The sequence below is a fragment of the Perissodus microlepis genome, chromosome 17 (assembly GCF_051167445.1).
Source record: "Perissodus microlepis isolate ML-2025 ecotype Zambia chromosome 17, ASM5116744v1, whole genome shotgun sequence".
Taxonomy (NCBI): domain Eukaryota; kingdom Metazoa; phylum Chordata; class Actinopteri; order Cichliformes; family Cichlidae; genus Perissodus; species Perissodus microlepis.
The window spans coordinates 29,097,592-29,110,933 of NC_140477.1; the positions used below are offsets into that span (position 1 = coordinate 29,097,592).

General features: G+C 40.6%; 1 protein-coding gene across 6 annotated transcripts in view; it reads right to left on the reverse strand.

The window, feature by feature from the left end:
• Positions 1–13,342, reverse strand: part of bcar3 (BCAR3 adaptor protein, NSP family member) — a 70,443-nt gene that overhangs the window by 20,234 nt on the left and 36,867 nt on the right. For 5 of the 6 annotated variants that reach the window (XM_084910844.1, XM_084910841.1, XM_084910843.1 and 2 more), the window contains one exon: positions 12,605–12,647. In XM_084910844.1, the coding sequence (XP_084766970.1) occupies positions 12,605–12,647 (43 nt within the window). Of the gene's footprint in view, positions 1–5,277; positions 7,098–12,604; positions 12,648–13,342 lie in introns of those variants that run through there. The other variant, XM_084910846.1, reaches the window with a different exon arrangement.

Here is a 13,342-nt window from a genome sequence, read left to right on the forward strand (position 1 = left end):
ATTAAGAATGACTTCGTAACAGCCACTGAGACCGTTTCTAATGAGGACACACTGCTCACCATGCACCAAGTTTTCAGCTAACAGCACTTTGGGAACCTCCTTGTTGTTGGAAAAAATCCAATTTTATGCCTGTTCAACTGTTATCTTTGGTAATTTTCATAGCTTAAACTAAAGAAATGGGAATAAATGATGTCCCAAAAGGATGATTCTGTTCATCTGGACGTAGTGTTTTCAATGGGAGAAACGTTTCGTCACTCATCCAAGTGACTTCTTTAGTCTCAGCTGACTGCAGGTTTCCACAACCTTAGTCAGTTCAGTTTTATTTATACAGCGCCAAATGACAGCAAAAGTCACCTCAAGGTGCTTTATATGGTAAGGTAGACCCTGCAGCAAATGGTAACAAACTGTACATTTGCACAATGACTGAAACTAGCCCACTGAATGAACAATGGGCTATGAGGTGAGTTGACCATTGATCAACAACCACTGATCAATGGCCATGAGTACCATTCACAGAGAGTTGGGGAATGGCTGCAATCACAGCATTGTAAGATGGCAAAGATGTACCCTTAGGCCCCCTCCTCAATTCAGAGATGGTCTTTCCCTTTTCACGTAAATGGCCTCCTTGACTCCGCGCTCAAACCAGCGTCCCTTCCTCATCAGGATGTGTACATCCTCATCATGGAAAGAGTGTCCACTGGCCTGTAGGTGTAAATAGACTGCAGAGTCCTGGCCTTACGAGGTAGCTCTTCTGTGTTGTGCCATCCGCTTCGCCAGAGGTTGTTTGGTGTCCCCGATGTATAAATCCTTGCAATCCTCCAGCACTTAACAGCGTACACTATGTTACTCTGTTTGTGTCGGGGGTCCTGATCCTTGGGGTGGACCAGTTTTTGGCACAGCGTGTTTTGGGGTTTAAAAGCCACAGAGACCTGGTGTTTAGAAAAAATGCATCTCAGCTGTTCTGATACTCCTGATACATACGGGATCACTAAGGGTTTTCGCTTAGGTATCGGTTGTCCTTCTCTCCTGGATCGGCTGGATCTGTCTTTTGGCGCCTTCCCAGCTTTGACGAATGTCCAGCCTGGATAACCACATTTACTCAGGGCCTTCTTGATGTGATGTTCTTCTCCTTCCCTGGCCGCTGTGTCTGTGGGGATGGTGTTTGCTCTGTGTTGCAGCGTGCTGATGACTCACAATTTGTGATCCAGTGGATGATGAGAGTCAAACCTTAAGTACTGATCCATATACGTAGGTTTACGGTACACATCAACTTTTAAAGGGGGCCTAAGGGTACATTTTGCCATCTTACAATGCTGTGATTGCAACCATTCTCCAACTCGCTTTTTACAACAGACTGCTTGTAACAAGGCACCTAAAAATTGATTCTTTGTCATCCGTTATGTGTAGACAACAGTGATTCATCCCTCGAGTTGGTTATATTTTGTGATTCATAGCTCAGTGTTAAGCAGCTTAACAAAAACAAAAATCTGACATGCCACAGAAAATAATCTCCAACTAAAAACAAAGGTACTGTGAAAAAGGATCTCTGCAGTGATTGGATTTTCTTCTGATTTCATGGATTTGAAGATTGAAGGTACTTTTAACCCTTTAAAGGTTTCTCTATATATGGTGACGATGATACATTTCTGTAATAATCCAGTCGTGTGTGGCAACCAATCAGAAGCAGCGGCCACCTGGGTAAGCTGCTTGCCTTTTGTGTTCAGTGAAGTGAGGACAAACAACCTTTTACCATCATAACTCTGATTCCTCATCACCTTACACACATGTAAAGTTACAAATACATTAGATGACGTTATAATCCTCACCTTACCTCAACTTATGCGGCTTGTGTGCTGAAATAAAGTGGTGAACCTGAGATTCTTAGTTGATACCGCCAGCCTGCAGGATTGCAGATAACAAAAAAGCCTGAAGACTGACTAGAAGAAGCAGCTCCATTTGAATCATGTTCAAATATGCAGCGGAGTCAGTATATTAACAATTCTTCAAACACCAACTAAAATACTGTAGAAGACCATAGAGGAAACTCTTCTGCTGCCTCAGTTGCAACACATTTCTTTCAAGAAGAAACAATAAAAACTATTGCCTTGGTCTCTGGTTGGGTCTCAAAATAATCTTTATCTGTGATGCTACACTGTACAGTGGGATTATGACCACTGCAGCAGTATACAAGCAACGCAGCACCATAACAGACACATCATTACAATTATGGTGACGTCTGAGATCATTTTAGAGGTGAAGTCAGGCTATGCAGCTTTTCATCTTCTTTATTTCTATTTTTAGAATGCAACCAATTAGTATTATGAAAGTCTTGAGTTGCTAAAGGCAAAAGTTTTGAAAGTTCAACAAACAAAATGCTTAAATGAGAGTTGGGATACCCATCAAATGGGTTTCACTGGAGCAATCATCATTAAAATAACAACTCTTTGGTCTGCTGTATTTCTGGCATTTCCTTTTCTTTTCATCTCTCTTACTTAACAATTTCAGTTTTTTCCTCCTCCCTCTCTTCATGCTACCATTTCCCACTGTGTCTACATACTGCATAGTATGCATCCCCAATCAAGTCACAAAGCTTTAAAAAGTGAATACATGAATGCAAACAGCGGTGCAGGTTGTGTCAAGAATACATGTCGAATTGAGGTGGGCTTAATGAGAATATTCCTGCTGAACAGTCATGCAGCATCCAAATGCTTTTCCTCAGAGCAGCTTCAGTTTAGCTTTTTAGGGCCTGACAACAACACTGTGTTTGACTCTAACATTGAATTAAATGGGCATCATTACCGCTGAGGACAGTTGATAAAACCTAATAGCTGTTGATGTTTTGATTTTCTATCTCTGCATGTTGTCTTCGTCATCAAAAAGGTCCCTTCCTTTCCTGTTTACACACAACTAAATACAAACATCTTCCTGTGTTTAGGCCAGAGAGCATCTGATTGGTCAGCCTGGGGCAGCCAAAGAGGGTTCATCGTCAGTGCCATCTTAATTTGTTCTGTAAGCCACGATCTCAGCACCAGCATCGGTGCCTCACTAATGCTCTTGTGGATGGGTGGGAACAAATCTCTGCAGCTAGGTTCCTGAACCTGTATGAACAACGACTGAATGGCTATAGACTGTTGGTCATGTACTGTGAAAGTCAAAAGAGGATTCCTTCCAGATTCAAATCCTACAGCGATAACTGAGGTCGACTGCCTCAAAGATACAGATGAGATTCATGCTTAGTGATGTAAAAAGATTTTTTAGAAACAGTAGAAAGGATTGATCTCCAAGCAATGAGCTAAGCCTGAAATAGCAACTGAGGGTTTTTAAGTTTTAGAGCATCATGTTTTAAGAGCTAAAGATGAATAATGGTTTCTGCTATACAACGATAGAGAAAGAACCTTATCATGCAACGGGATTAAGATAAAAAGAACTTTTTAATGCATAGTTTTACAGCAAATGTAAGCACAGAAGCAATCTAACTATGCATACAACCCAGCTATGTTGGATCATGGCAGCTAATGCAAACAAAAAAAACGAAAAAGTGTCAATGATGTGATCTAATAGCTAAGGATACCAGCACAAGTAAGCCTGAATCTCAGCAGGCACAGAAACAGGAAGCAGGGCCTCTGTGGATAAATGGCGACCTCCCAGAGAAACAGATGGAGGGGAGAATGAAAAGGGGAATGGAACAAAACCCCAGGCAATATGGAGTCAAAAGTAAAGACACAGAGAGACAGAGAGAAAACAGAAAAGCACTAATGAAGAGGATGAGGATGAGCTGGGGGAAAACTCACAAAAGAGACAGAAGAGCATGAGATGGATGGGAGCGGTGCTGTGCAGTTCTGGTTCTTGAGAAAACAACAAAGATATCAAATAAGGATAACAAGTTCACATTGCATCGAAGCATCATTTAAATGAACAGACTGGAGGATTCTTAAAATAACCAAGAGAGTGACAGACAGAACATCTCAGGTTTTATTCATTCAATTTCTAAATGAGCAGTAATTTAACTATTGGTCATTTGTTTTCTCTCTGAAACAGAAGGTCTGGATAGACAGCACACATCAACAACAGTCATTACAGGCAACTCTTAGTGAGAGGAAGTGCTGATGAACTGCCATATGCATTAAGTAGGAATCCAAGTTTTCCTGGATGGTTTGGATTGGTTTGAGAGCACAGAGTAATACTTTTCCCCCTCTTTGACAGCTTTCCATTTGAAGGGAAATGGATTTTAAGTGTACTTTTCCGTAACACTGACATATGGTTGAGAGTTGACTGGAGAAAATGCACAGAAAAATATCGTCTGATGAAGATGCAATATGCTGAAAACTTCAGAACAACTTCTTGGCATACTTTGTGGTGAGGTCAGTGCATCACCCTGTGTGCTCTTAGAAGATACATATAAAGACCTGTAAACAGACGTTATCCAGGCACAAAGTGCATTTTAGCAGCAGATGGAAATGTACAGAATTTGCTGAAGACAATCTCCAGGCTGATCCACAGAGGGACACACCACCCCACCTCAGCCTCCTGCCCCGCTACTGCTCGCTGCATCCAATCAAGTAATGACATTCATACAATTTACTGATGTCATAAAGAAGACAAACTAGCACAAGCTGGTAATTTATTATCCACATGAGGACTACTACCCCTGTCCTGTTAACTGTCTAACCATCTCACCACTTCCTTCACACACAGCCTTATCTGTCTGCCAGCACTAGTTATGGATGAAGCCAGCATATATCTCACAATCACACCCTCAGACAGACAGTCGCACAGTTGGCCATTTATGAGAGTGTCTGGTCTGACTAATAAAAGCCCAGTGTTCACAGTGAGAGTGATGGAAAAGAGAAGGACTATTTAGGCTGATTAGATTTTGCTCAGGCTGGAAGTGTTACCACACACTTTTCAGACTGTTTTCTGCAGGGCAATATGTTGTTTTCTTTCCACCATCTCCTTGAAACAACAAGATGAAACAAGCCTTGAAAAGCATGCTTGCATTAAAGAATGTTTCTGAAGTTGCATGCTATTAATACTTTAAAGGCAAACAAACCTCTTACTTTTTAATCTACCCCTGGACTAAGATCATCTCATGATGGACAACACCAGCATAAAGTCTGTAGCATGCAAGCATTCACAAAACACCTGCACATGGGCACTTACAGTTACACCTTGTATGATGAATTTTACACAAAGCAAAAGTACAAAACATGAAGATGAATTCAATGATAAAATAGGTAACATGGACACATTCTCACACACTCTCCTGTGTTTCCTCACCTTTGCGCCGATGACAGAATTCTTGTGGTAGAAGCAACACAGAGCTGCTGTCAGGGCTTTGAGGTTGCATCTCTCCGACATTATCGACTTGTTCTATCTGCCGACACTAACGGGGTAACAAATGCTGCCTTCGGCCAGCTCAGTTAGATCTGCAGTCAAGGTGACTGAAGAACAACATGAACGACAAGTTCCCAATGATTCCCATTTGCCTCTTCCAGTAAAACCTTCATTAAGAGTTACACAGATGGTCGAGTACTAACTGCTGCTGGATCAATATCACAAGTCAGAAATTTTCCAGTCTCTCAGACTAAGGAGTGAACATCTCCCCTGGGATAACTGTTACTAACATTCTGTCGTCTCTGCCTCTCTCCTCCACAGTCCCCGCAGAGTGAGCCCTCCACTTTCTCACACATTTTTTCTTTAAATTTCCCTTTTGCCCTGCCTCCCTAAGCTCCATATATGGGAGAGAGAAAGACCCATGTGAGGTGGTTTGCACCAATCAACTGTTGATAAACTGGGAGTGACCCAAAGGCAGAGTCTCCCGCCTGCTCTCACTGCAAACACATGGGCAATGGAAAGAAAACTGTGTACATCGGCTTTGCATCCTCTGCATGCATTCAGTATGACATTTCAAACCTAAACTGTTGCTATTGTTTCCCTCTGACTCAAATCATTTGTTCAGAATTTGCACTGATTGTGCTGATTGGTTTGTTACTCAATTTAGTCTCTAAAGTGACAGTTTGACCAAAATACTGGCCAAATAATTATGTATGCCTTTTCTGTCTGAGTACTCATAGCTGTGGAGTTTCTGCATTACTACTTTAGGTTTATCTGCCTTTCAAAAACAATGTCCAGCCCTTGTGTGACTGTCTTTCAGTCTCATATAGATGATGTTAAAGTTTCCATAAGAGATAATCTTTTTTGGTGTAAAGCCATGGTTGGAATTGCAGCTCTTCCAACTGCTCAAACCAGCAGTTTGAGAACAGAAAATACATCACAGAAAAAAAAACCCAAAAACTAAAAGTATATCACTTCCAGAGTAGGCAGTAAGTATTTTAAGAAAACGGCTATGAGTCACAAAGAAAGTTTCAATAGGAAATAGCTGCTGTTCAACCAGTGTTGTGTACTAAATAATCCACTTGGAGACAAAGGGAAGGGTCTGCCAAGAGTGAGTGTGCATGTGTGCTGTGGACTGATGCTGGCCACTTGTGTTACTTAATGCCTGCTGAGCAATTACACCCACACACTGGTGAAACTCTTAGGCTTTCACACCAGTTCACACACAGACCTATGCTGACATCCGACAAAGGAAACTGGCCCCAAAGCAGGAAAGTGAAAAAAGTATATTGGCATGAAAATATGATAAAGTTAATAAATATGTCATTTTCAGGCCAGTAAAACTTATCAACTTCTTCAGGGAAGAAAGTGAGGAAAACATTGGTTGGACAAACGTAACTAGATCCAGAGAGAAAATATAGCAGTGTACAAAGACAGAAAGAAAAGAAATAACAATGAGTATACAGCACAAACACTACCATCTACAATGTAGCTTGCCATCACCAGTGTGTGAATGTGTGTGTGAATGGGTGGATGACTGGTTGTGTAAAGCGCTTTGGGGTCCTTAGGGACTACAAAAGCGCTATACAAATACAGACCATTTACCATAAGAACAGCCACATGCACACAAAGACTAGACACACACTGAGGGTGACACGCCAGCAACAACAAGTTGAAGGGAATATTCGGTCGCAGGAAACTGAGCCACTAATTACAGTGTGAACTCTCATGAGGACCCATGAAGGAAATACATGTAGAACATTCCCTAAGGCACCACATAGAGGCGCGCACACACACACACACACACACACACACACACACACACACACACACACACACACACGACTGGCGACCACAGCAGCCCCAAATCACCAGCTAGGCTAAACGTCCACCTTAAAATACACACATCCGTCGCTCCAGGAATGCTTTGGAAAAACAGTGAAGGACAGAAATTGGGGCGCTGAGGTTCTATGTTTTCTATTTCTATCTGTTTGTTGGTTCTGTCAAATACGAGAGACTGTGCTGTTTCAGCAACCTGAGGTAATTACATGAAATATAATAAAATGGAAAATTGGGGATGAAAGAGGGCTATTTTTTTATGTAAAAATTGGCTTAAATATGTAGTTTTATTTCAGGATGTATATTTTACTGTCCGGGGGGACTGAGAGAAACTATATGCAGTCAATGATGTTGAAAGTAAAGGATCTTTTCTCTTTTCATGATGTGTTAACAGAATATTCCACTCATCCTAGGATTTATTTTAACTTCTTTTGCCAAAGCCTGAATTGAAGTACCTAACGACATACAAGGCACCTAAATTTCCCATAATGCAGCTTAACTGGCCAAAGTACAATAGGACAATAGGATGCTAATGTAAGCCTGAACTGCCACCAATATACAAAACTGATCAGAACAGTAGCAAAATATAAAGATGAGAAGTGCTTTCTACAAGAACGAACAAATACAAGTGATTCATCTTTCAGTTTGCATTTGTTCTATAAACACATCTCATACAATCTGCATCAAATTGCATTAGGTAGTAAACTTAATAAAGAATTCATGTCCAAATGTACTACACATCCATTTACAAGGTCACGATTCCCAACAGTCTCAAGGATAAATACAGTAAAGGAGACATGCAGTAGGCACAGGTTTTACATTTCCTGACAGTGGCTGCAAACTTGGTTGGCAGAAATTGGATTCTACGGTGCAGTATGATATCACACCACAATTGAAGCTTCACTGTCCTTCTGTACCAGTTAGGCAGCATTCATCACGCTTCCTCATCCCCTAATGCATCAATAAAATCAGTGACACTTCTATTCACCCTCTGGGTGAGTCTGTCACATGCACACATGTGCAGACTGTGTGTGTGTATGAGGTGGGGGTGACTGAGTGATCAATAATATAATAGACTGCGATCTTGGTGTCGAGCCGTACTGATTGGTTCAACGTGATCCTTATATAGTCAGTGAAAGCACATGCAGTAAGAGGCTACAATACATTTTATGTGGGTCAAAAGAGAAACTAATTTGTTGGTGTATTTGCTTTTGTAAAGTACACTGGAGCACCAAAGTTCCATAAACTACAATTAAAAATACAAACTACTACTCATACTTATTTACTTTATTGTATACTTGAAAAACAAGAATACAAACATAACAATTTTACAAAGAGAAGATCAGCTTCACAGTTAATGCAAGAAGCATCTGATATTTGGTTTGAACACTGGAAAAAAATGTCCTCTTTTATTTACAGTGCAGACAATTTAATATAACATGAAAGACAAGTATCAGAAAGGTTGAGGGTATTTTAACATTAATACATCCATACATATGAGCAACGTGACTTCCATTTTCATGACACGAAGACTGGTTCTAGACTATTTTCTTGTTGTTTTCTTCAGTACGATTCTTCTGTGACTCTCTCTTTAGCCCAGATTTAGATTAAATCCATGTCTGGGAAACTGGCTCATATGGTTTGACCCAAATTTAAAAACAGACAATTACTCAGCATGAGCTACAACTGTTTAAAAACGGGCGATAGCTTCAATAAAGGAGAAAAAATATCCGTGTCTAGATTATTACCCAAAAGTTAATGTTTTTTTTTTTTTTTTTTTTTTTTTTAGGTAAATCTGAATCTAAGATGACAAAGAAAAACCTTGATGTTACTTGCTTCTTCCCTTGAGCATAGAGCGTATGATCACGATTTCTGTAATCTGACCACACTTGCTCAAAATCATCACTGAGAAAATCTGGAGACTGAACAGCCACTGACGAATTAACAGGAAAATTATTACTGATGATATTCTGTAGCAAGCTGGTGAGGGTTACTGGCCAGCTGCCTGTTCCACTTATAGGCTGACAAACTGAATAACTGACTGGGTGTCCAGTTCATGGACGAGCAGAGAGACAAACCAAGCAGGTTGGTGAGGCTAAATAGCTGAAGGGGTGCCGAGCGTGGCTGGCTGCTTGCTGTTGAAGTCATGCTGGCTCACTGACAGACTGGTATGAAAGTCACACTATTGTTTGGACTTCTAATTAACAAACATTCACAACAACATCCATCTACAGCGACATTTCTATTTTCGGGTCTGACAGTCCCTTTCCTCAGTTTGGCCAGCAGATGGTGCACTCCTCTAAAACTCAACAAATGCTTGAATAGCTGTTTGTAAGTGAATTCAAACAGTTACTGCTCTTTTATCTTTATTATTAGCAAAGCACAGTTTCAAACTGGTGCCTTCAGTATGTGTGTGTGCTCTATACAAGTGTCATCCACACAGAGTTAATAGCTACTGCAACCCAAGACCACACACACACACACACACACACACACAGAGCATTATTGTTTCCTAAAGCTCTCTCATGAGGGTTTACAGCAACTTTCAACTCATTGTGTGGGAATAAAAGAGTGCAAAAGAGTCTTTTAGCAAAGGCTTAGTAGAAGAAGAGTTGTGTTCACACTGAATCACTGAGGGTCTTTCTTTTCCTCTCTCTATCATTTAATTTGTCATCAAATAATACAGAGATCGTGCTGTATTATACTGCCACCTATTGTACTATTAAGTCTGGCCAAGTCATAGTAAAATCAACAATCTGCTCCTATTACCTTCTACTCAGTAAAGTTATACAGTACTTATCTTGATACCTACTTTATAATCCTCAGTAAATTTTACTTTCTGTGAGAAAGAGACACTTCAATTTGACTTCATTCCTTCACCAGTGCTTTTGCCTCTTTGTCAGCACGATTACTAAACAACACCTTGTTGGTTTTCTTTAAATCTGGTCAATAGGTGGAGCATGATTAAAGGAAGAACCTATTACATTTAGCAAAATCTGGTTCCATTGTCTTTAAATTTGCAAGACAGGGCACTAGACTTCTTCTTCATGTTATGTCTATTTCTAGAGAAGGAAACAAGCTGATTGGATGCTTAGTGACGAACATCAAACAGAGGCTGTCAACGAGAAGAGAAACTGGCCATAAGGTGGTGAAGTTGAGAATATATTAAAACTATTGTTTTCCACAGAGACTTCCTTCCCCACATACACCCATTCTGCTCACATCTACTTGACATAATCACAGAGAACAATGCAACACTCACTGTACTGACAACTGTTTGTAAAAAAACAGTTTCCAAAGCATATGCCACACAACACCTGTACTGTACCTGTACGGTCTATGTGTGTGTTTTCATCCACAGTGGAAATGCAAACACACCTGGAGCAGCACAGAAGCAGAGCTGACAGCTAGGCTTTCACACATATTATATAATACCTGGAATACAGTAGGCCACATATGCGGTCAGCACGCAGACGCACACAAAATAGGCTACGCACTCTGTTGATACACCATGTGTGTGACCAAAGAAATGCACACAAAGTACTATTTGTGCATGTGGGCTCACAGGTTTGAGAGTGTTCTGTGAGGTTAGCTCCCACATGTGTGACCCGCTCCCATGGGAAGGACAGAGTTTGCTTTTTACAATGGGGTGTTAGCATCCAAACATATGAGCCAACAGATGGAGGAGAGAGGAGTAGTTGGAACGTGGTCGTACACAGAGAAAAAGAACTGATTTGAAAGAAAATGTTGGGAAAAAGAAAAGTGGAGAAACCACTGTGGGTTTGTATGTAATGACAGGCTTTATTTACAGTAAAATCTAGTAGTTTGCAGTAAATGTTATGACATCTGCAAAGATCTGAAAGAAACTAATGATGTCGCTGTTCACAGGACAAAATTAGATCACATAGGTCAGTGTCATGAGGGCCAAAGCGTCGATGTGGACACCACATAATGCAAACTTCATGCATGACTCCAGCTCAGGACATATTTGCATGCCACCCTCCTCTCTCTGATTTCCACTGTTTCTTGCCTACGTCTACAATCTATGACAGAGATGCAGGGATTGGACTGCAAAGTTTGAGTAATAATTTTTTTTATTGTGAGGTCTATAAAAACAGTTTTTTTCCCATTCGAGGAAAGAAAGTTTACCATTTTCACACAAACAAATATCATTTAGGAAAATGATAGAATTATTTATTTTGATAAATAATGAAGTTGAACCTGCGCATTTCTTTATGAACAGAAGGTACAGACGAGCCGTCTACAAAACAAGATGAGCTGTGCTGATATATGAACAGCTGTCTGTGACTACAGGCCTGATTATCTGCTGTGCTTTTTCCTCCCACGCCTTTGCCTCATAATACAATTTGATTTTTGCTGGTTTATTTGTTTACTTGTCTCTTCTCTAGCCACACAGTTGCAAGCGTGGGAATCGGAAAATCGTTCCTGTTTAATTTCATTCATTGATTTAAAACCAAAACAAAACATAAAAATACAGACTCTTTCCCAGTAATGCAATCATGTCAGTGTCTGTTTAACACTGTTGTTCTAAGAAACCTGCAAAAATACAGGCATAATTATGATTTAAATAAGGCAATGTCTGACTAAAGATTAGGTAAACCAGCTTCAGCACTCAATTTGGTTGCTGCTGAAAATGTATTTAGATTAGATACCCTGCCTTTTCTCCACTAAATGTGCAGTACAGAAGGTTTGTATTTTGTTTGATGGTCTTAATAATACAAATTTCTTAACAACCGAGCAGACAGGAGCCAAAAATAAGAAAGGCAAAGAACTGTGTTAACAGAACCATCGCATCTCCGTCGTCATCCGTCTTTGACTGAAAACTGCGGTGCAGGTGGTACGAATATGATTTAAAGCTGTGTGACAACAACAAAACTGAGCATATGATTTAAAGGCACATTATCCAAGCAGTCGAGGTGCAATTAGATTAACCTCACCTAAGAGTGATGTTTACACCTCAGTCTGCAGAAACAGCTGGTGTTTCATATCCAGTGGCAGATGTGTCCCGTTAGATGTAATCCTTTATTGGTGGGCTTTACTAAATGTTTTACTTTTATTCCCCCTGGCAAAATGTCTTTACTTTAGTACTGCAGTATTTTCACAGCAGGGTGGGAGGTCTGAGGTTTTACATAACTGCTAGTATAACTTTTTCCTTCCTACTATAATACACACAACAAGCTTCCACTTTAGTCTGCTAAACTAAATTAAGCCTGGCGGGGTCGTACATCTTATTTTACTTCTGTGTGTTTTACCATTTTACAATCAGTCTTTTTAAATACTGTTTTATGCGTTATAGAGGCAGTAATAAGCAGCCATATTTTCAGTAAGCAAAATATTTACATTGATTATCATGGAACCGCTTATTTTCAGCAACAGCAGACAAACAATATAGCACCACTGCTTTTCCTACCTTAACGTAGTCCACTGTGGCGTCGGGCCCGGCTGCAGGCTCCCTGGGGAACACAGACAGAGACAAGGTCCGATTTAGAGAACACATCCTGCCAAAAGGACCCAGATGGGACCTTTAGGTCCTCCTTATAGCTCCTATTACAAATAAACTACACAGTCAAGGCCGCTCGCTGACTGGTGCTGAAGATGGGTATTCAGCCCTCGTCACTCCGTAGGAGATGAATTATAGGTGTGGAGGTGTGGCACTTTTTCTTTAAAGGTCTAACAGGGTGATCCAAACAAGTGCCTGTATGATAAGAAGCCAAACCTGCGCTCTAAAGCAGAGGGCTGATTCTTGTGGCAACGCAGAGTTAATCCACATCTACTACTGTAGGTCCCACTTGGGAGTGGGTTTCTCAAAGAAAAAAAAAAAGAATCAAGTGGAACCAAAGTTTGCACTACACTGCTTTAAGTCTCCTGTTTTCCCGGTTTCGCTGCCTGACTTTCACTCCCTTTCTTTTAGTGGTAAACATGTTCCCTTACTGCCTGTCTGACTTGGCCTCTCTCTCTCTCTCTCTCTCTCTCTCTCTCCTCCCCCATCATAACACATCGCAGCCACACGCCTGCCATTCAGAGTCCACTGACAATTTCACAGAGAGGTTAGAGCACACACACAAACACACACTTTTCTAATTTCCTCTTTTTGCATTTTTCTGTAATTCTCTTATTCACAAAAAAAATGCTTTTGTCCACCTTCCTA